This window comes from Meriones unguiculatus, chromosome 3, assembly GCF_030254825.1.
Source record: "Meriones unguiculatus strain TT.TT164.6M chromosome 3, Bangor_MerUng_6.1, whole genome shotgun sequence".
Classification (NCBI taxonomy): domain Eukaryota; kingdom Metazoa; phylum Chordata; class Mammalia; order Rodentia; family Muridae; genus Meriones; species Meriones unguiculatus.
The window spans coordinates 61,015,459-61,038,905 of NC_083351.1; the positions used below are offsets into that span (position 1 = coordinate 61,015,459).

Genomic DNA, 23,447 nt, shown 5'->3' on the forward strand with positions numbered 1-23,447 from the left:
GGCCCTTCATCTGTCAGGTGAGCATTGACTGTTTTCCATCTTCTCTCCTAAAACTTCTATAGCTAGTGCTCTGGACAGTGTATTTGAAATAATGAATGCAGGAGAGTACAAGAGAGGGAACTCATAAATTTCGGTTATCTCCCATTTCCTAAAGCTTCCCCAGCCTCCCATATTATAAATAAATGAGGGTGTGCTAGTCCATTTTAATGTTGAAAAATTAGACACAGTAGGAACGCCTTTGCCAACATGGTGGTGTGAGCCTTGAATCCCAGAACTCTGGAGACAGGCAGGTGGGGCTTTACTTGATAAAGGAAATGTCTAGGCTTACTCTCAGCTAAATAAACAGGATAACAGATTTCTGTCTTGATATGGTCCTGTGCCTGGTTTGACAAGTAGGCTTTCCACGTGTGATATTAAACACTTAGAATCTCAGCACTCTGGAAGCTGAGGCAGGAAGATCAAGAACTCAAGTCTAGCCTAGGCTACCCGTGAGCCAGTCTCAAAAAAACAACAGCAAAACCAACCAACCAAATAAACAAACAATCCAGAAAAAGGCCAAGATGGTTAGTGATTAGGAAACATGGCTCCTTACTGGCATGTGCGTGGCCATAGACCATTAAATTATGGCTTTCTGCTATGGAGTCAAAGTCCTTTATTGTTTGGTAATCCCTACTCTCTGCTCCAGGAAAGCAAGCTCACTTAGGCTATTTCCAGTCCAATACCTAACTTTCTTGTTCCGGAATCTTCTAATTCTCATAGCACTCTGCAGTCACTTGAGGGAACTTGAAAAAAAAAATCCATTCTCTGTCACAGAGCAGTGAATCCATTCTAGAGTGGGCCCTGGCTTTTAAGGATCTCTTAAGCCTCCAGGTCATTCTTATGTTCAGCCAAGAATAAACTAGTGCAGATGTCATTTACAATCCTTGTCCTTGCCTCACGAGATCATAAGAGAAAATGAAAATTCTAAATCCTCCCGGCTAATAATATAAGCATGGTTTAATTGTCCTTGGTAACTGTATTTATTCTTCTGTGTATTCACTGAGGTTAGCTAGTAAACACTGCATTTCTTATGCTATTCTTAATTTTTTAAATTATAAACTAGAAGCCAAGAACTGACTAGCATATATTAGTTCTTACACATCCTTAATTTTAATTGTTTGGATTAGTTAAACAAAACCAAGTCTCCAAGAATGTGCCTGCCACCTTCCTGACCTGTTACTCTCCATACATTTATGTTTATGAATACTATGTATGAGGTATAAAGTATGGTAGTAAAGGCCTATAATCCCCACTTGGGAGAAGGAGACAGTAATATCAGGAGTTCAAGGTCCTCTTTAGCTCTCTGTCAAGTTCAAGGACACGCTGGGCTACATGAGGCCCTGTCTTTAAAAGTTTTCTTGCTGGCTGGTGGAGTCAGCAAAGCATGACTTTAACCCGTGCACTCAGGAGGCAAAGGCAGGAGGATCTCTGAGTTCCAGACCAGCCTGGTACACAGAGTGAATGCCAGGACACCCAGGGCTTCTCAGGGAAACCGTGTCTCGAAAACAAAACAAAAAACCAGAACTAACCAACCAACCAACCAAAAGTTTTCTTGCGAAAGTTGCAACCCTGGAGTTATTGTTACAGGAAGTTCTGAGCACCCAACATGGCTGCTAGGAACAAAACTCTGGTCCTCTACAAGAGCAGCAGGTGCTCTTCACTCCTCAACCATCTCTCCAGCCACATTTTTAGGACAATTTCAAGATTTTACTATAAATACTGCTTTGCTAATAAGCATAAACCCGCATAGTTCAGTGAGATTTATGAAGCCCTTTTTTTAGAATATAACTTGACTAACTTTAACACTTACTGATGCACTGCTTTGGGGTCTGTTCTGATGAGGCTGGATTGTTCTGCCTTCCTTGCTGGTCTGAGGCATGATATAGAGGGACACTTAAATGATCAAGCTGACTAAGGCTATTGTATGTATATGACTGTGGTGAATTCTTTAAAAAGAAGAGGCTAGACAGTTTTGGTGGCACTAGCTAGTAGAATTTGCTGAAGGAGGCAGAGGCAGGAGGATCTGGAGTGCAAAGCCAGCCTGGGCTACACATTTAGTTTTTGTTGTTGTTGTTGTTTGTTTGTTTTTAAAGAGGCTAGGGGATGTAGCTCTGTTGGTAGAGTACTTGCCTAACCTGCAGAAAGCTCTGGAAAGAACTCTGGCACTCCACAAAACCAAGGGGATTCAGGAATATCAAAGTAATCTATCTAGGCTACATACCATGTTTGCAGTCAGCCTGGAATACATGAAATACTATCTCAAAAAGCAAAAGGACAAAGGAGGAGGTGTGGGGTTGGGGAATGGAAGAGCCAGGCATGGTGGCCCTCATCTGTCATCCCATCACTAGGGAAGCTGAGACAAGATTGTGAGTTTGAAGCCAACCTCAGTTACACAGTGAGACTCTGTTCTCAATAAACAAACAAATAAACAAAAATGAGAGCAGGGACAGAAAAGAATACCCTCCCTCCCTTGACTAGGACAGTGACAAATGTCTTCTTTCAAAAGACAAGCAGCATCTTCCTCTTGTTCTCTGAGCAAGGACATTAAGCTTTGGCCTTAGATAACTGCTTGTGAAGTAGAAGAAACCTCAATGGACATTAAACAGATTCTGTCCCCTCTGGCAGCACTTAAATACTGTTCCCGTTCCTGAACAGCAGGTCCACGAATCCTGGTGCAGGGGCCAGAGGAGTTTTATTGCTGACTGCAGCTGACTGACCTAGGATGGTCATGGGAAGAGGAGCTGGGCCAGATTTCACAGTATAGAATCTAAACCAAGAAAAACTGAGAAATATTTAAAAGACTCCTGTAAAGAATTCTTTGCATTACCCACAGAACCGACTGGGCTTACGGGGCCTCCAAGACTGAACTGATAATCAGGGAACCTTGTTGTTATAGTTGTGTATGCTGATCTTCTTGTAGGACTCCTAACAACGGAATGGACTCTTTGGAAGCCTTTTCCTTCTGCTGAGGGGGGGCTCCGGGTTTTATTGCAGCTTGATATGCCGTGTTTGGTTGATAGCCCTGGGAGGCCTGCCCATTTCTGAAGAGAAAGAGAGGAGGAGTGATGGGGGTGGGGGTTAGGGTGATGATGGGGACTGGCAGGGAAGAAGGAAGAAGAAACTGCCTTTGGGGTGTAATATATAAGAGAAGAATTTTTAAAAATAAATCTTTGTTTTAAGCCAGGCATTGTGGCACAAGTCTTTAATCCTGGCACTTGGGAGGCAGAGGCATTCAGATCTCTATGTGTTCAAGGCCAGCCTGGTCTATATCTTGAGTTCCAAGCCAGCAAGACCTACATAGACCTTGACTCAAAAGAACAAACAAAAAATAACAATATATATATTTTTTAATTCAGTGACTTAGAGCACTTGTTGCTTTTTCAATGGACCCAGGTTCGATTCTCAGCATCCACATGATGGCTCACAACCATCCATACCTCCAATTCTAGGGGATCTAATACCCTCTTCTGATCTCTGCGGCACCAGACATGTACATGGTATACATACATACAAGCAAAACACTGACACATAAAATAAAACCTAAAAATATTTTAAAAAGAGGAACAGGAGAAAAAAAATCAAGAGAGAATCAGAGCCATATGGGGTTATGGCATCAGAAACTTATGTAGGCTGGTAAGTGTAAAAAAAAATCAGTAAGAGATCATACTAAATATATGCAAAAGATGGTAACAAAAGGCTGAGCCAGCCAGCAGTCATGTACTTCTGTGGAACAGTCTTTTTAAAAAAAGAGGTGTTATTTTTATGTGTATGAATGTTTTGCCAAAATGTACATATGTGTATCACTTGCATGTCTGGTGGCTGCAGAGACCAGAGGAAGGCATTCGTTCTCTTGAAACTGGAGTTAAAATTGAAAGCCACCATGTGCATGCTGGGAACTGAACACAGGTTCTCTGAAAAAAGCAGCAAGTGCTCTTCTTAACAATGAGCCATCTCTCTGGCTCTTGTCTCCTCCCCCTTTTAAAAACAGGTTTTCCTATGTAGCATAGACTGGTCTTAAATTCTCAGCAATCCTCCTGCCCCAGCTTCCCAAGTGCCAGGTTAATAGGTGTGAGCCATCACACCTGGCCAAACATTTGGTTCTTAACACTTGACATACCCAGTTCAACCTGGCTTTGTGATCACCTTTCAGGTTGGTTCTGTGCGTTCTTAAGCTCTAACACCTCTGAGATACCTTACAGATAAACAAAAATCTTCAGAAGGTAAAATAATGCTATATTACTTGAGACTTGAATTAGATCTGACATCAGAAGTCCTCCTCCTAGCCATTACATTAATACTGTACTAATGCGTGAACCATTAAGTCCCTGCATTCTTTTTAACCCCACCCCTCAATCAATCTGACCATGTGTGTATATGTGTGTACATCTTCATGTGGAGACCAGAGGACTTTGGGAGTCATTGCTCAGGAGCCACTGACTTTGTTCTTTGAGACAGGGTCTTTCACTGACCTAAGGTTTAGCAATCAGGCTATGCCGACAGGCCAGCAAGAGCTTTCCCAGTGCTGGGATTCAAGCCTATGGCATTGGTCCTGGCTTAGACTCAAATATTCACGCTTGCATGGCAAGGACTTTACTGAAATATCACCCCAGTCCCTAATATTGAACTCCTAATTATTGTGTTTGTAGAAGTCTGAAGCTTGCCAAAAGACTAGAATGATGTACACACCCCACAGAATAAGAGGCTGCCCCTTTGCTGAAGAGACCAGAGTGAAATTAAGTCAGAAATACCCACTCAAACAGATACATATATGTAATAGCAACATCATGTCCTCATCGGAAAGGCCTTGTTTGCTACTCAGGCAACTGCAGAGGCTGCTTTTGTTGTCTAAGAAGCTAAAGCATAAGAGGAGTCGAGTCTCTTGTACCTCTCCAGAAATACGACATAAACTTGGGCTTTCTAACCCATTGAAATGGATAAAGGAATTTAGGTACTTTTTTGTCAGTGAGACTTTTGGGGACTGAGAGAGTATTTGCTATTGTCTCATAAGCTACAGGGCCTGGCTGAGATAGATATGACCTCAAGAGGCTCCCAGGGGAGCTCCTACCAGAAACTTTGTAGAGTTTATTAATGAGGGAAGTGATGTAGAACATAGCTCTCTCTAGAGTTCATGACTAAGGTGTGTCCATTATCAAATGCCCAGCAGGAAGGGATCAATCATATTTTACTTTCTAAACAATTAACCAACTTACATTTATTTTCATATCTGGGGCTGAACCAGAGGCTCATCCAAGGTCCACAATGAATCTAGCAAGCAGAGTAAATCTGGTTGGTGCCAACGCCTGGGGGCACTCTGAGGAATCTTTTGTGCCATCATCTAGGGGGCAGACAGATCAGTAGAATACTTCTGGCGTTTCCCCTTCTCTACAAGGACTGGTCATTAGCCCCAGACCCCAGGTGCCCCTTCAACTGCAGGGTTAAATGTATAGTTTCTCTCAAGGCACTAGGAGGCAAAGAGATTTTACTTGCTAACGATTTCTGTTGGATGATACATTTTCCAATGAGCCACTTCTGAATCTTTGACAACAAATGGGTTCTACTTGATAAGAGACTGGTGAATGAAAAGAATTGACTACACAACAGGTGAGTCCCTGCTTTGAGCCGGACTAGTGAGTAGGATCCCGCATGCTTCTGTGGTTCTGGGATGGCCCTGCACATTTTGTTTTATTTGGTGTTATGGAGCTTTTGTTTTTCAAGACAGAATTTCCCTGTGTAGCCCTGGCTGTCCTGGAACTCTCTCTGTAGACCGAGCTGTGCTTGAACTCAGAGATCCTCCTGCCTCTGCCTCCTGAGGGCTGGCAATGGTCATGCACCACTACCACCTGGTGGTTTTATGGCTCTCGTTTGGTTAGCATTTGAACTACATTCGCTTTGGGCCAGTTTAGATCCCTGCTGGCTATGGCTCCTTCCAGAACAGACAATGGGATGCATCTGCAGCACTCTGGCACAAGGCCTTCCATTGTTAACCATTTGGTACTTGGCAAATCTATTGGGTTCAGATGAATTTTAGGTGTTGTCTAGCCCCACATCACAGGTTCAGTAGGTATCTCTCCTTCAGCCCCTCACTCTGAGGATAATGCTGATTCTTTTCCTTTTCAGGCGCAAATCCCACATTCAAGTCCCTAGAGGGTCATTAATTAAGCTGGAACCCCAGCTTTTGAATTTCAGAAATTCCATGTTCTCCTGTGGATGGTGCAGATTCTGGCTAAGCTCTTTATCCCAATACACTTCGATGCAGCCATCGGGTTTTGCCTGTCCCGAGGCATTTTCAGTGCCTCAGGCTGAAAGCTACAACAGCAGGTCAGGTCTCACACACACTTCTTATGTCTCCCAGGGTCCTTGGTGTTAAGAATGTCACAAAACAGTGTATGTGTGACAATCCTCGAAAGCAACAAAGTTCGGGCAGAACTTTGCCAAGAGCACATTAGCTAGGCAAATGTCATTCCATACCATAGTTACATTAACTCTGCAGATTGAAGGTTGGGCCTTCAATAAGTAATAAGGGGGAAGCATCCCCTTCCTATCCTGAAAGTGTCCTGTCTGAACAGTTCCACATCTTATTCTAAACATCATAGACTACTCTGGAGTAACAAAGGGGCGTGGGAATAAACAGCTTCTGTCCTAAATGTAGGCTTCATCCTCTGTCTACTTCAGGACCCACTAGGTGCAGAACAACAAGGCAAGCTGATTTCCACCAGTTTTCTACATGATTTTCTCTGCTTTGGTTTTCTGTCTCATTTGGCTTTGTCCAGACAGAAGCCAAAGGAAGAACAAGATTTTGTCAGAGAAGAACTATATCACAAGATTTTTCTTTCTTTTTAAAAGTTTTTAGAGGCTCACCATTTCTTTCAACAGCCTCATTTTGGTGATAAAAATGTGAGAGTTGAAAAAGGAAGAGGACACAGACCTGGTTGCATAAACTCTTAGGTTCAGATACTCAGATGACTAAACAAGCCCAAGAAAAGAACATATGTTAGCCATGGCCCCTCAAAGTACAACAGGTGGCTGGACATGACAGCTTAGCATTCTGGATGTAGAGGAGGCAGATCTCTGAGTTCCAGGCCAGCCAGGACTACACAGTGAAACCCTGTCTAAAAACACCACACAAGTAAGACAGATACGATGCTTAGCTCTCAGTGGCTGAAGAAGGGTCTCAGTCTGTTCACTGCCAGTGAAGCGGGGGCAGTCAGGGGTGCAGATCTTCTCCTCAGGAGTGTTACATTACAATACTGCCATCACACTACCAGGGAGCAAAAGCCCTGAGCTCAGTGGCACTTTCTAAAGTGTTTGTGCCTTGACAAAGTGCAATGATCTTTGCTAATAAGGACTGTAAAGAAAATCAGGTTGGGTGTGGTGGTGCACCCAGAACATGAGGAAGAGGCAGGCAGATCTCTGTGAGTCCAAGGCCAGCCTGGTCTACAAAGCAAGTTCCAGGCCAGTATATACAGGGAAACCCTCTCTCAAAAGACAGAGAGAGAAAGAAAATCAAACACCAGAAAAGGAAAAACCAGACACAAGCTGGTTGATAAGGGATGAGTTAATATAAAATTTTAGACCATGCTATCACTGTTGTGGCTGGGATCTCTGGGATCTTTAGCATCTAAAACTGGAGAGAAAACGCTCCTCCTAAGTATCTAACCAGGGCTGTGGTGAAGTTCTCTACCCTCTTAACAGTTGCAACAAGAGTCTGAATGTTTCAAATCAAGCCAAGAAAAGCTAAGAACTGTCCCCTTAAATAAGCTATTAGTCAGATTTCTTGTTCACCAACATTAAACAAAATGTATTAGCAGACAGAACCTAGGCCTAGGAACACAGCCTCAGTCATGTTCCAGGGAAAGGTGACCACACAGGAATAAACAGAGCTTAGCTGGTTTCAGAGACACACAATAACAAGCAGCTAAAGCATGTTCTCCCAACAATCATCTCACCACGGAGGAATCCGAGAACAGCTCTGGGCGCTCTCATGTCTCCTGATGGCTTCAAGGTTTTGGGGCTCTTCCTATGTGCCTGTCCCTATCGAGAGGCACCCTACTTTCACTCTGCTACCCTGACAGCCACCCTGACAGAATAGGATGATCAGAAGCTAAACCTTGCTTTCCAACCCTGCATTTGTGTTATTTAAAAGATGGGGGTGCTGGACTCGCTTCCAGTTTTCAAAATATGGTATTCTTGGACTGCTGTGGGCTTCCAAAGCACAAGCATGTCTGTAATTAAGTGTGGACCTCAAGTTCTTTTATGTACCAGATAATAATTCCTATGGTTTGTGGAGCTTGTGGGCTTCCTCCTGGACTTTCTGCTCTGCTACGAACATAAATAACCAATGGACCACAGATTTACAAAACCACCCCTCCATTCCCTTCCCCATACCACTGACTAGACTCTAGACCTTCAGTGCTAACGCCTAGGCCAGAGGTTTCCAGGGCAGTTAAGAGTGGACCAGGTGGGTCTGGTGGCTGTGCGGAAGGGTCCCTATCACCCGCACAGCCTCCACTGTGACCGGTCCGCAGGTGGTCCTTGAGCGTCTGCTTGTAGCGGAAGCTCCTTCCGCACACTGCGCAGGGGTAGGGCCGCTCGCCCGTGTGGATGCGCTGGTGCTTCATGAGGTGGTGCTTGCGGATGAAGCTCTTGCCGCAGTGAGCACACTGGAAGGGCCGCTCACCTGTGTGCAGCCTCCGGTGGTTTAGCAAATGTTCCTTACGCATGAAGCTCTTGCTGCAGTCTGTGCAGGGGTAGGGCCGTTCGCCCGTGTGGATCATCTGGTGGCGAATCAGTGCCGAGTGGCCATTGAAGTCAATGCCACACTGAGGGCAGGAGAAGGGGCGCTCCTGCGCGTGCCCTCTCTGGTGCAGCAGGAGACTGATCTTCAGGCTGAAGCTACGACCACACTGCGGGCACCGGAAGGGCCTCTCACTAGCATGAGCTCGCCTATGGCTAGTGAGTCGAGCCTGGTCAGCGAAGCGCTTGGGACAATCAGGACAGGGAAAAGGGCGCTCAGTGCTGTTGTGGACGCGAAGGTGGTATGTAAGTCGGGAGGGGTGAGTGAAGGTCCGAGCACAGTGTGGGCAGGTGGGCGGTGTCTCATTGGCATGATCCTGGGAGGTGCTACCAAGATCTGCCTGCGGGGAAAAGTGCTTGGGGCACTGGGCACAGGGTAAGGGGTGGTCAGCGGCGTGGCTACACTGGTGTGTCATCAACATGTCTTGACTGAGACTCTTGCCACAGTGGTGGCAGGAGAACACCTGCTCTCCAACCGGAGGAGGGAGAGGGTAGCTTCCTAACTGAGTAAAGGTCACTTGTCCCTCTGAGGCCTCAGGCAGGTCAGTGGCTGGACGTCCAAAAGGTGTCAGGGGTGTACACTGCTGGCTTTTGAAAGCTACATCTGAAAACGCATCCTTGGCTGCAGCTGGTAGAGGAGCAGAGAAGGCTACCGGAACTTCAGGGCACAAGGAGGCTCTAGCAAGGTCTTCAGCTTTGATGACAAGTTCTTCATCTGAAAGAGGGGACTCAGAGTTACACCTGCCAACAGCCATCTCCCGGGACCTCGCACACTCCTGCCCTGCTCAAGCAGCCTGCTCTAAGCAGCTGACTGCTCAGACAGGCTCCAGGCAGGGCACATTGCTAATGCCAAACCTGCAGGCTGTGTGGCAAATCATCACAAATACAAGACTGTGCTTTGATGACCCATTTTTGAAAAGGATAACCTTGGCACCAATCTTCCCCACATTATTTTCTTTATGTTTCCATCTTATCAGTAACTTTCTCTGTTGCTGGTGTGGCGGGGCCTAAAATAACCTCTTTATTCTACATTCTACGAGATAAGCCCTTTCTTGAAGTTGGCTGACTCTATCTTCCCAGAAATAAGAACATATTCCCACCTCTTTGCATCTCTGGTCATTCTGTCTTCCCTATTCCAAGTTGTCTCCTTTCTCTTTCTGTCTTCCTAAGTCATAGTCAAATCAAACTAGTCGGTCTTTTAAGCCCATTCTGTCCTCAGACTTGCTCACTAGGGAAGTGGTGGGGGCAGGGGTGAGATGGGTTTCTTGTAACCCAGGCTAGCCCCAAACTTGTTACATAGCTGAGTCTAGCCTGGAGCGTCTCAGGGGCTGGGACTACAGGTTGGCTCTTCACATCCTTGGTTACGAATTATCTGAGTACCTAAATGAAGACTGACTCAAGTGTTGTAAGCCATCCACCTGCTCACTCTTGCATCTAACAACAGACATGCCTAGATTGGTGTGTATGACTGTGGTGTAAATTTTCTACAGATCGTAAACTGTGATATTTCCCAGGCACACTTCCCAGAGTCTAAAGGAACACATGGCACAAAACATACTAAAAAACAAGAGAACACCTGCTCTCCAACTAAAAGAGGGAGAGGGCAGCTTCCTAACTGAGTAAAGGTCACTTGTCCCTCTGAGGCTTCAGGCAGATCAGTGGCTGTACGTCCAAAAAGGAGTACCTTAATAGAACCGCCAGATTCTATTGAGCTGTATAAACAACTGAGTCCCTTCTGGTCTTCACAGTCTCTCCTATAAATTACACTATTTATCTTGTGGAGGAGAACATGTGCATGCCATACTGCAAATGCAGAGGTCAGATGTAGGAACTGGTTCTCTGCTTTCACCGTGTGAGTCCTGGGAAATCAAACTTAGATGGTCACGCTTGGCACAGGTGTCTTTATCCACTACAGCCACCTCATTGGCCAGGATTCTCTTATAATTCAAGAGGTAAATCACAGTTGGTCCTATACAAGAACACATATGTTTCTTTGCCTATCAATTTTTCTTTTTATTGAGGAGAGGCTCTTAATATTCCCATTGCACCCACTGCATTTCTCCAGTATTTTCATCTCTCTCTTTCCTTTTTTTTTTTTTTTTTTGTTGTTGTTTGTTTGTTTTTTGAGACAGGGTTTCTCTGTGTAGCCTTGGCTGTCTTGGACTTGCTTTGTAGACCAGGCTGGCCTCAAATTCACAGAGATCCATCTGCCTCTGCCTTCCCAAGTGCTGGGATTACAGAAATGTTCCATTGTGTCCCACTAACACTTTCATTTCTAGTGCCTGTTTCTCTCTACCTGACTCCCTATGTTCAATTCTATTTTGACTGATTAATTACTGAGACAGAATCTTGCTGTATAAACCTGATTGGTTAAAGTTTACTAGGTAGACCAGACAATCTTCTTGCTTCCGCCTCCTGAGTGCTGTGATTACAGGCCACCACACCTGGCTCTGTTCTAGCCATCTTTTCGAAGTAATCTTCAAATGCTGCTTTTCTAACTCTCACATTTTTCACTCACTTATATATACTCATTATTTTTCCCCTGACAATCCTGGTTTTCTTTTTAAAATATGGTACTAGAGGTTAAACCTAGGGCTTTGTGCATGTACCACACTTTTTTATCATTGATATACCTAGCCCAAATAGTTCTAATTTGTCTTTACATTAAGAGCAAGGTTTCTGGGCTGCTGAGATGGCTTAGTTGGTAAACATGTTTGTCATCAAGCTTAGCAACCTGTGTTCAGTCTCTGAGACCCACACGGCAGAAGAGGAAAACCAAATTCCACAAGAAGTTGTCCTTGGATCTCTGCATGTGCCTCCCCACGCACTAATGTTTTCAAAAGTGTGTTTACTACTTTAAATTTATCTAGGTGGCCTTTTGGTTTCATTATTAACTTGGCTAACCATATCTTTCTTTTCTTCCTCTCTGTTCCTTGTCTTTCTAGCACCTTTTCAGCTGCATTATTCAGTCTCTCCTGGTGTGAGCTCTGTTCCCTCTATCACTCACCAGCATAGGTGCCTTTGTAGAGCTCACTCTCTTTAGACTCCTGGGGAACTCCAACCTGAGGTTCTTCCTCTTGTTTAATCCAAGACAGAATATCTGAGGTTGAAAGGCCAGGCTCTATTTGTGGAGAAAAAGAGAGAATGGTCTTCAGGGACTAGATTCAGAAGGTAAAACTGTGTTGGAGAGCTAGCTCAGTGGCTAAGGCACTTGTTGCTTTTGCAGAAAACCTGGGTTCAATTCCTAGCACACAGTCATCTGTAATTGCAGCTCCAATGGTCTCTTCTGACCTTCTTGAACACGCAGTGCACATACATACACACAGGAAAACATTCATACACATAAAATAATAGATAAATCTCTTTAAAAGGTAATAGAATCGTGTTCATTTATTAAACATGACATTATTAATTTTTCCTTTTTTTTCTGTTTTGTTTTGCTTTGCTATGTATCTCTGGTGGCTCTGAATTCAGATATCTACCTGCCCCTGTTTCTGAAGTGCCAGGATTAAATGTGTGCACCACCAGATCTGTTTACTGATACTTCTTTATTTTATTTTATTTTTTCTCTAGAGACATGATCTCATGTAACCCAGATTGGCCTCAAACTTGTTATGTGGTCAAGGATAACCCTGAATTCCTAATCTCTCTGTCCCTACTCTACCTGTATTGCTGAGAATACCAGCTTGTGCCATAATGCCTGTGAAACATGACTATAAAAAATCATATTTCTGATGAATAGAATTTTATTCACTTAGGGCCTTCTCTTCACACACCCCAGCCCCTCTACACTTTTATTTATTTGTGTGTGTGTGTGTGTGTGTGTGTGCATGCATAGCTTAGAGCAAACCTGTAGGGGTTGGATCCCTCCTTTCACTATGTGGGTCCTGTGGATAAAACTCAAAAGTATCAGGCTTGGCAGCAGGCACCTTTACCCACTGTCTCAATGGCCCTGACTCCTCCCCCCCCTTTCTTTCTTTCTTTCTTTCTTTCTTTCTTTCTTTCTTTCTTTTTGGTGGTATGGTGGGCAAGTTCTCAGTTTGTAGCCCTGGCTAGCCTGGAACTCCCCATGTAGGCCAGGTTAGCCACAAACTCACAAAGATTCCCTGCCCCTACTGCCATGTCCACCCTCTTCTTTATATATACATGTATATTCAGAATCAAGGAAGGAACAAAGATAAAGCTGAACCTAACTTACGAGACTTGTTTGCAGATCACAGAAGGAAATGAGAAAAGCAGGTTGCTGTCCATGCTGAAACCTGCACTTTCCTATCTCTTCCCAAGCAGAGAGTCTTTGGGCCCTATTCACCATCTTTCTGCTGTGGGTACATTTATAGTCCACTAGTGTCTGGCTGATTTGAAGGACACTGAAGGGAGCTGGAAAGATGGCTCAGCAGTTAAAAGCACTGGCTGCTCTTCCAGAGGACCTGGTTCAATTTCCAGCTTCCACATGGTAGGTCATAACTATCTGTAACTCCAGTTCCAGGGGATCCTGACCTCTTCTGCCCTCCATGAGCACTGACACATATGGTACATCAACAAACATCTGCCAAAAGTCCCACACATGTAAAATAAAAATAAAGGTAAAGCATGTGGCATATGCTTTATTAATATTAATAAATATTAATAATTTTTAATCCCAGCATTAAAAAAGCAGAGGCAGGCAGATTCCTATGAGTTCAAGGCAAGCATGGTATACAGAGTGTGTTCTAGGACAGCCAAGGCTGCACAGGGAGACCCTATCTCAAAAAAGAAGGGAGAGGAGGAGAGAGGGACAGGAAAAGGAGGAGATCTCTCTTTCTCTCTCTATGTATAGATAGATATGAAGATAGAGATAGATATATAGAGGAAATGAATGAATGAGATGAAGCCTTTTTGGCAGGGAGGGTTCTTTCAAAAAAAAAAAAACCCCTTAACTCCTAAAGGGGATTTACATCTCTCCCAAGATTCTGAAAACAGGGCTGGAGAGATGGCTTAGTAGTTAAGAGTACTGCCTTAACCCGGGTTCAATTCCCAGCATCCACATGGAGCTTCTAACTGTCCATAAGTGCAGTTCTGACACCTTCATACCAATGCACAAAGAATAAAATTAAATAAATTATTTTTTAAAAGATTCTGAAAACAGTGACCTGTGCATTTAATAAACAAATATAAGGATTGGAACAATGGTGCGTGCCTATTGTCCCTTAGGAAGGCTGCTAATTGCTAATCCATCATTGCTTTTATATCTTTTCAGTGGACAAAGCTACAAAATACACACCATTTAGAAAAAGAAAAACATCATAATTTCACTTAATATTTTGGATTCATATTTAAGATTACTGGGTGTGATGATTAGCTTTGTCAATCTGACACAACCTAGAAAAAGAGTCTTAATGAGGGACTGTCTAAATTGGGTTAGCCTGAGGTCATGTTGAACTGTGTAAAGTGAATAATCAAGCTGAGCATAAGAAAGCAAGCACATGAGCCTACATGCATTCGTTCATTTCTTTCAGCTCTTGACTATGGACGTGATGTAACTGACTACTGTAAGCTCCATGCTGCAGCCTCTCCACAACGATGGACTACTGCCTGAAACTGAAGTTAAAATAAATGCTTTCTCCCCTAATTCGCATTTAGTCAGGACATTTTCTGATAGCAATAGAAATGAAACTAGAATAAGTGGTTAGTAGTCTTCTCCAATGAAAGGAACCAGGGCTCCTTCCCTATGTCGGGAGAAGGGAAACTCAGCACAGACCGAGACTGCTCATCCTGAGAAGGAAGTGCCTGCAGGTATAGAGAGCTGGCATACTGTTCTTTATAGGTACAACAATTTCTCTAAACGACAAGACTATCTTACTATTCCCCAGCTGCTAACAGAATGCTTTACTCTAACTACCTGCTTTCCTTTTGGGAATCTGGAATTTGAGTACCGTAGGCAGGGTAGGCCTATGTGAGAACTCCAAGAGAACTGTAGGCATTGAGTATCTAATGAGCTTCTATAATAGAATTTTGTATATGCTGTCACGTCACTGCTGGGGGAATTAAATGTGCCTTGTGAGATACCAAAGGGAGGGAACTCTGGGAAGCTTGCCTCCGGCTTCTTCCATGTATTTTTTGATGATGTTGCTTCATATCCATTTGTTGTAATATATCTTAGCTGTGAGTATGAAGGTATGTTGAGTTCTTTGAGTTTGTTTTCTTAATGTTACATATTGATTGGTTTATGTTACATGAATCACATTCTCTTTTGGGTAAATATTTAGCTTGATAATCACCAAAGCAAGCTAAAATTATAAACAATAAAAACAGTATTAAGAAAATAAAATACACTGTTTAATCATTTTCAGCAAAAAAAAAAAAATGACTGAACTAAATATATACGAAAAAGAAAAATATGTATCTCAAAAGAAAAAGGGAGGGGCTGTCACTCAGTGGTAGAGCACCCCACCAGCATGTATGAGGTACTGAAGGGTAAAAGATAAAGTGACCACCGAGCTCCCTCTAGGATTTAAACCTACACTCACAGTGTAAGTATTTTAGCACTGAACAGCTCTGGACACCGCTAACCCACTTTCTTTGTGCTGAGCCCCCTCTCTGACCAGTAAAAGGAGCTTAAGAGTACATAGTTTTTTCTCTTCCTTACCTTCACTAGGGTCTGCAGGAATCTCACTTGCTTCTGGCCTTGGTTGGTCATCTGTAGTGTGTTCTCCTTCTGGCTGAATCTGAGATAAAACATCAGGTTGGTTCATGGCATAATCTAGGAGAGGAGAAATGGAAAGAAAGCAGGCATGACAAAGAAGTAAGCGAGTATGACAACCAGTTGCCATCATGGCAGCAGAATGTTTGAGATCTGCATTCAGGGAATTAATTTCCTTTAGATTCTGTTTCACTTCTCCCCCTCTTATCCATTTCCAACTATTCACAACAGCTACTCAAAAAAGCAGGTAAAAGAAAATGTGGTGTATGGGAAATGCACATAGTGGGTTAGCTCTGTCCATCTCTGGCTTGAAACCAGATTCTGAAATGTATGAGGACAGGGAGAATGAGGACCCTGGAGGAAAAGGAACTGTCTGAGCCCTCTCAGGACTGCTGGCACCTCCTTCAAAGGTGCCAGCTTGGCCTCACCCATGGAGATGAGGGACTCGTAGTTGCCCTTCATGATATTCTTGTAAAGTTCCTTCTGCCATTCTTCTAATTTTTCCCACTCTGGAGTGGAAAAGTAGATGGAGACATCATCAAACGCCACAGGCACCTAAAATTATAATCACAGGGTTAGTTAGTCCCTTCCATGCATTCAGTCATTCAATAATCTTCCACTCATGAGCTATTTCACTTCGTTTTTACATCCTCAATGGGAGTGGCCTAGGGCCACGGAGATGGCTCAGTGAGTAAAGGCACTTGCCATCCAGCCTTGCAACCTGGGTTCAACTGCCACAACCCATGGTAAAAAGAGAAGTGTTCTCCTAGTTCTCCTTGGACCTTCACAACACATACTATGGTGCATTTGCACCCCGTCCCAACACACACAAATAGAAGTAGTTTAAAAAATATTCTAAGGTGGACATGGTGGCACACACCTTCAATCCCAGAACTTGGGAGACAGAGGCAGGTAGATCTCTGAGTTCAAGGCCAGGCTGGTCTACAGAGTGAGTTCCAGTACAGCCAGGGCTACAGAGAAAACCTGTCTTGAACAAACAAGACACAAAAACTCAAGACATTATATGTTTTCATTTTAATCCCAAGTGTGAGGATTTAGGGCTGCTTCAAACAATCCAGAGCAGCTGATTATGATTTGCCTCGTGCTCTAGCAGAAACATGGTTTTGCCAGTTACAGACAGTTTCTGTGGTTGTGTGATATTTGGAATTCTGGGAACTTTTCAGAGGGACTGTTGGTCATTTAGGGAAGTTGGCTGTGGTTTGTTAGTAGCTGTGGTCAAAGAAAAAGCAAAAGCAAAGAAATTAGGTTCAGGGAGTTTCCCATTTCCTCTCTCCTCTCTAACCTTGTTTCTCCCGTATTTAATGTTAGTGGGTGATAAAGAACGGGAAAAGAAGAACCCACAAAGTAGCAAAGCCCAGCTGCACACACACACACACACACACACACACATCCTCTTTCCTTCCTTCTTTTTTAAACATATTTTGTATACAGTGCTCTGCCTGCATGCCAGAAGAGGGCCAGCCTTCACATATTCTTTATATATCTTACCACTCGACAACACAACTTCACGTTTTACATAGCTGTTCTACTTGGTCAAATCATTTGCAAAACCAAGTTTCTTCAGTGGGTAAAGGAGGTGTGGAAGGATTTCCATTAGGTTTTTGCTTCTTTTCTGATATACAGGATCTAGAAATAGAAAAGCTTTGATGTCAGCACCAGTCCCCATGGCCACAGAAAGTCTTGTCATTTTTAAAGAGAGTGCAGAAAGAGCTGAGAAAGCCCCCTTCTCAACAGTATCTGGGATTATTTCTGCAAAAGTGTCTAGCTCTATAGCGTAGATTGGCGTCTAGCTCTTCTTCCTCATTCCTTAGTCTCTCAAATACTGGATTACAGGTATGCACTATCAACTTGCCTCGTAGTTTGACTTTTGAGTACGTTCACCCACTCTTTTACTTTGGATGTCTTCCAAAGACATACCACTTTCTCTTACTTTCTGTTTTCATAGGGGAAAGAAGGCCCAGGATGTGCGATAGGCTAGCTTTATAGTCTTAAAAGAAATGTTCTGTTTTGTTTGTTTATTTATTTATTTTTTTCTTCAAAACTGGGTCTCACTATGTAGCTCTGGCTGTTCTGGAACTCACTATGTAAACCAGGCTGCCTTTGAAGTCACAGAGGTCTGCCTGCCTCTGTCTCCCAAATGCTGGATTAAAAGAAGGTACTACCAGGAGGACATTACAGCCAGTCCTGAAGAGACCTGATAAGCTAGGGTCAGACAGAAGAGGAGGAGGACCTCCCCATCAGTGGACTTAGAGAGGGGCAGGGAGGAGATAACGGAGGGAGGGTGGAATTGGGAGGGAATGAGGGAGCGGGATACAGCTGGGATACAAAGTAACTAACATAATTAACTAACATAAAAAAAATTTTAATTAAAAAAAGAGTGTACTACCACAAGTGGCTCCAATTTTTTTTCATTTCAAGATTTATGTGTATCTGCACACGAATACAGGTGCCTTGGAGGCCACAAGAGGGTGTGAGATCCAGAAGCAGGAGTCACCCGTCATTGTGAGTCACTTCATGTGGGTGTGGGGAATCCATCAAACTCGGGGCCTCAGAAAAGCAGCAAGTACTCTACACCACTGAGCCATCTCTCCATCCCAGTAATTCCTTTTCATGGGCCTCTAAGATTTCCACTTTCTCCTGAAGGCTCTTTAATTTGTATGCATGAAAAGATTTTCTCTCTCTAGTCTCCTGCAACTCACTGCAGTCTGTCTTCGGCTTGACTATGTTTCTTCTCTGATGCATCCATTCAGCCTATGCTTTTCATCCAACCATTGTGTCTGTTTCTCTTTGGTATCTTTCCAACTTCTAATTATACTTTTTCAGTTTGGCTTCTTAAATTTTAGCATCCTTCACTGTTTCCTTCAATATTTGGTTTGAGTTCAGCAATTCATTCTCTGACTGAAAAAAAAAAAATGATGTCACCTAAATCTACAAACTACCTATTTGCTGTTTTGGATCAGAATTTTCATTTTTATCCATTTTCAATGCAATTTCCATTTTCTGTATTTCAATGTTTGCAACTGTTGCTATTTAACTAACACTCTGAAGTTCCTTTCTGGCTAACTCTTATGCCATCTGTAAAGCCGACAATTTTTTTCACACTGATCTTTTCAAATTGCTTCTAGACATAATGTTCCACTTCCATTTTCACTAACTATACTAATCTGTTTTCACATTTTAGCTTTTCTTTCTTTTTTGGGGGGTAGGGGAAAGAGACAGCTATGGGTGCTAGGAACCAAACTTTTACGTGTTTAGTTGCGAGCCTTGCGTTTAACCCCTGAACCATCTCTCCAGCCCTCAAATTTATTTTCATTTATAAAATTAAGTGCCACAATTTCTGATAAACTTCTTCCTTTGTAGCACTTATTTTACATATCTTATATATTTTTATTTTACATATTTCTCATATTACTTATTTTACATACTAATTCATGATCTGTTTTTTCTAAGCATGAGCTACCAAGCCTAGACTCTTTGAAGATTTTCTACTTGAGCTACAGAATTCTTTTTAGCTCTTAATTCTGATACTTCAGCCTCTGGATATTTTAATTCCTAGAAGACCTAACAAGTTACTCTACTCTATTTTGTTATTCATTTACTTAGTAATTGATGGAGTCTCCTGTAGCCCAGACTGGCGGTCCTCCCACCCCCACCTCTCAAGTGCTAGAATGACAGGTATGTCACCACAGCCAGCTCACTGAGATTTTTACTGTCTTTTTTCTCTTCCAAAAATACTTAAAATTCTTTCTGGAATTCGGGGCTTGGGGTGTGGGTGTGTGTTTTGTTTGTTTGTTTGTTTTGTTGGGTTTTTTTTTTGGTTTTTTGTTTTGTTTTGTTTTTTGCTTTTCTGTATTACAAACCCACTGCTGACCACAGGATCTTACATGTGAGGTGAGGTATTCTACCACTGAGCATCCCGTCACTGGTGTCAAGATTTTGATGTAAGAAATGTAGTGCATAGAGATGCCCATCATATTCAGCTCTGTGCTCTCTTTAGCATTTCTAAAGCCAGATTCCAAAGCTACACTCTCTCATTGGATGTTCTTTTTTTGTTTTTTCGAGACAGGGTTTCTCTGTGTAGCCTTGGCTGTCCTGGACTCACTTTGTAGACCAGGCTGGCCTTGAACTTACAGAGATTGGCCTGCCTCTGCCTTTCCCTGCCCAGAGTGCTGGGATCACAGGTGTGTACCACCATGCCCTGCTTCACTGGAACTTCGAATTCTTGAGGTTTTAGGTTCATAGCAAGTAAAGTTTTTATGGCGTTAGTACCTTGCAGCATCTTTTCTTCTAAGTCTTTAGCTTTTTGTACTAATTTCCTCTGAGCTCTTCAAGCAAAACTGAAATTTTTCTTGGTGGTTTGCTCTTCACCCATAGGCATTTGAATTTATTTTATAGCACTGTGTACACATTCTACATCCACTTCCGGAGTCTGGGACTACTTTCACTTTACTTACTATTTTAACTTATTTTATTTTTGAGACCAGGTCTCACTATGTAGCCCTGGCTGCCTTGGAACTTGCTATGAATTCACTGAGACATGCCTGCCTCTGCCTTGAGTGCTGGGATTGAAGGCCTTCACCAGCCACTTGATACCTTTAAACCTTGACTAAGAATATGTCAGCCCAGTATCTCTTCCAGGAGGAAAACTGTAAGGAAAAGTGAGCTGGCAGTCGTGAAAAAGTTCTGGCTTTCTTATTTTTCAGTTTTCTTTTCAGAAATATTTCCCAGCCCCCTCTTACTAAGGCAGAAGCTCTGCAGGCCAGTTTGTGCCAGACTCACGCAGGTTGCCACAGGATAGGGAAGGACACTGCCATAGCTTCAGTTAGTCACACCACTCAGCCCATCTCACCAGTGCACGGGGGTTCACACCACTCAGCCCATCTCACCAGTGCACGGGGTGCAGCAATGAGGCACTGGATTAAATGATATGGGCCCATACTGGGAGGTGTTGGTTCAACCCACCATACCTGTCAAGTCCCCACAAATAGGAGATAAAGCAAGCAAGGAAGGACAACAAAGGGGCCCAGGAGGAGCCAGAGTAGCAAGGAGAGAACAGGGAGGCACAGCAGCAAGATGAAGAAAGGAAGAGGTGCAGGAGAAAAATACTGAAGTACCGAAGAAACCAGAGAAGTGAGGAAGTACAGAAATGGGAAGGCCTCACCACAAAAAGGAGGCAGAAGAGGGCCAGGCTGCTGCCCCAGATATAATCCCCAGGAAGTTCTGGAGGAAAAGAAGATGCCACTGGAGAAAAGCCCCTTTCCTTCTCAGTAAACTAGCTCCCACAGGAGGGACTACCTCAGACTACTGTTCTTCCCCCTCAAATTCTTTATTCAATAATATTTTTATTTGTTTTATTATTTTAGATAAGGTCTCATTATATAGCCTGCTTTGCCAGAATTCACTGTACAACTTAAGTTGGCCTGGAATTCATGATCCTCCCATCTCAGCCTCCAGAGTATTGGGATTGCAGGTCTATGCCACCACTCACTCCTGACTTCATTAAATAAATATTAATATCTACTGAGCTGCAAAGTATTATGTGAGACAATAGAAAAGATGCTGGAAAAATTATGGCCTAGCCGAGCCTCTAGTTCACAACAGTTTCAGGGAATAAAAAATCAACCTCTAGCACTGTGCATTTGGGGACCATTACTTATAGTCACTCAGAGTAGAGACAACTGTACAGCAGTTCTGAACAGTCACTACATACAAAGTTCTCCCTAAGCACCAAAATTACTAAAGTATGATTTCCGTCCAAAAGAGGCATACAATGACATGTAAATTGGTAATAGAGGCATGAAATTTTAGAAGCAGATTTCTAATAAAGGTAGGACAACCCAAAAAGAGATGGATTTGGGTTTAGTATCTGAGTTGGAGGCTAGACTTGTCTACATAGTGCAGTCCAGCCAAGGGTAGATAATGAGACCCTGCCTCAATAAGCCAGACAGAGAGAAGGAAGCAACGTCTCAAAATCTCTAACAAGTTTTTTCACAAAATGGAGCTAAAATGCCAGTCTCTCACTGTTATTATTACTCAGTGTTTTTGCTGTTTGCTGTGTTTTGTATTTTTTAGATATGGTTTTGCCATGTAGCTCAGGCAGTCTTGTACTCACAGCAATCCTTCTGCCTCAGTCTCCAGAGCACTGGGGTTACAGGTATGCGCTGCTGTGTTTGGCACGTCCACATTCAATTAAAGACATTTCCAACATGAAGTATGCCTTCTACGCATGTTTTCTTAAGCAGCTGGCTATGATTTGCCTCGTGCTGTAGCTGGGGCATGTTTTTGCCAGCTGCAGGTAGTTTCTTGAGTGTGTGACATTTGGAATTCTGGGAACTTTTCAGAGACTACATAAATGTTAGGGCCCGGATAGCTGGGTTGTTGCTGCTGGTGGCTGGTTGGTGGTTTGCTGTTGTTTGTTACTGTTGGTTGGGGTTTGTCAAGTAGTTGTGCGCAAATAATGAGAAGAAATTAGATCACACTCGCCTAAGGAACTGGACGCACCTGCTCAGCAGGAAGTGGTCTAGCAATAACGACTGCCACCCCCTTTCCCCTCTCTCACTCTTTCTTTCCTATCTAGTGTTAGGGTGTTGGAAGAAGTAAAGGGGTAAAGAAGGGTGGAATAGAGAAAAGAACCCAGAAAATAGTGAATGATGGCTACATGTTAACATGTCTAGTTTTATGTAATGTCAGGGACCAACCCCAGAGCTTCATACACGCTGGCAAACACTCTGACAACTGAGCTACATTTTTATCCAGTTTGTGTGTGTGTGTGTGTGTGGTGTGGCATTTCTGTGTAGCTCTGATTGGCCTGTTACTATTAGATCAGGCTGGCCTTGAACACACATAAATCCTTCTGCCTGAGCCTCCTGAATGCTGGGATTACAGGTATGTGCTGCCATGCCTGACTCTGGATAAACTCCAAGCCTTCGTGTCTTTATAAAATAGTGATTAAAGCTGTCAGATAAGCCAGAAATAATTCCTGTACTCAAGCTCTGTAATTTCTTCCCATTGTATTTCCCATTGTATTTTGTATTTGTTTCTAATTCAAATTCCTTTTTTTTTTTTTTTTTTTTTTTTTGGTCTTCAAGGTTATAATCTCAGCCATATAATATCTATGGAATTAAAAAAAATTATTCCACCTTGGGCTCTAAAAATTTTAAAGTGTACCAGGTCAGTTGACTTTTTTTTTTTCTAGAATAAAGTCTCATTTGTAGCCCTCTATTCTCAGCTGGGCATAGCTGTACATTGTTGTAGAGTTTTGTTGTTTTTAAAAACTCAGTTATGTTATGAAAACATGGTTTTGTTTTCATCCCAGGTGTGGGATATGGGACTGATTTAGATTGTCCACAGCAGCAGACTATTTGCCTCATGCAGGCTCTGAGAGGGGCTCTTGACAGCTGCAGGCAGTTTAATTCTGAGGACTCTGGACACAGAATAAATGCCAGAGCCCAGAGAGAGAAAGGGGTTCCAAGAAAGAAGAATGCTGGTGCTCCTCCATGCTGCTCCTGGTTACTATTGCAGTTTGATGAGAAGTTGGTGATATCCTGAAATGAAGACTGGCCTTGCTTGCCACAGGGAACCCAATCCCCTAACCAGTAGGAAGTAGCTAAAGATATCGTGCTCCCTCTCCCGACTAACCTGCTTTCTTTCCTAGCCGGTATTGGGGTGGTGGAAGGTATTAGGGTTGGTGGAAGAGAGGCATTAAGAAACCAAAATAAAATAGTTTAAAAACAGTGCCAACGGTACATGCCTTTAATTCCAGCACTTGGGAGGCAGAGGCAGATGCATGAAGACCTCTGTGAGTTTGAGTCCAACCTGATCTACATAGTGAGTTCCAGACCAGCCAGGACTATGTAAAGAGACCCTGTCTCAAAAAAATTAACAAAACAAAACATCAATTTTCATGTTCTGGTGT

The 23,447-nt window shown here is 43.1% G+C and overlaps 1 protein-coding gene across 1 annotated transcript in view; it reads right to left on the bottom strand.

Annotated features, from left to right (window-relative positions):
- Window positions 1–1,789: 1,789 nt before the first annotated feature.
- The window catches only part of Znf398 (zinc finger protein 398), a 28,179-nt gene continuing 6,521 nt past the window's right edge, over window positions 1,790–23,447 (bottom strand). The window contains exons 3-6 of the mRNA XM_021663223.2: window positions 15,940–16,066; window positions 15,458–15,571; window positions 11,840–11,953; window positions 1,790–9,547 (exon numbers count right to left, since the gene is read on the bottom strand). Of these exons, the coding sequence (XP_021518898.1) occupies window positions 8,391–9,547; window positions 11,840–11,953; window positions 15,458–15,571; window positions 15,940–16,066 (1,512 nt within the window). The 3' untranslated portion in view covers window positions 1,790–8,390. The remainder of the gene's footprint in view (window positions 9,548–11,839; window positions 11,954–15,457; window positions 15,572–15,939; window positions 16,067–23,447) is intronic.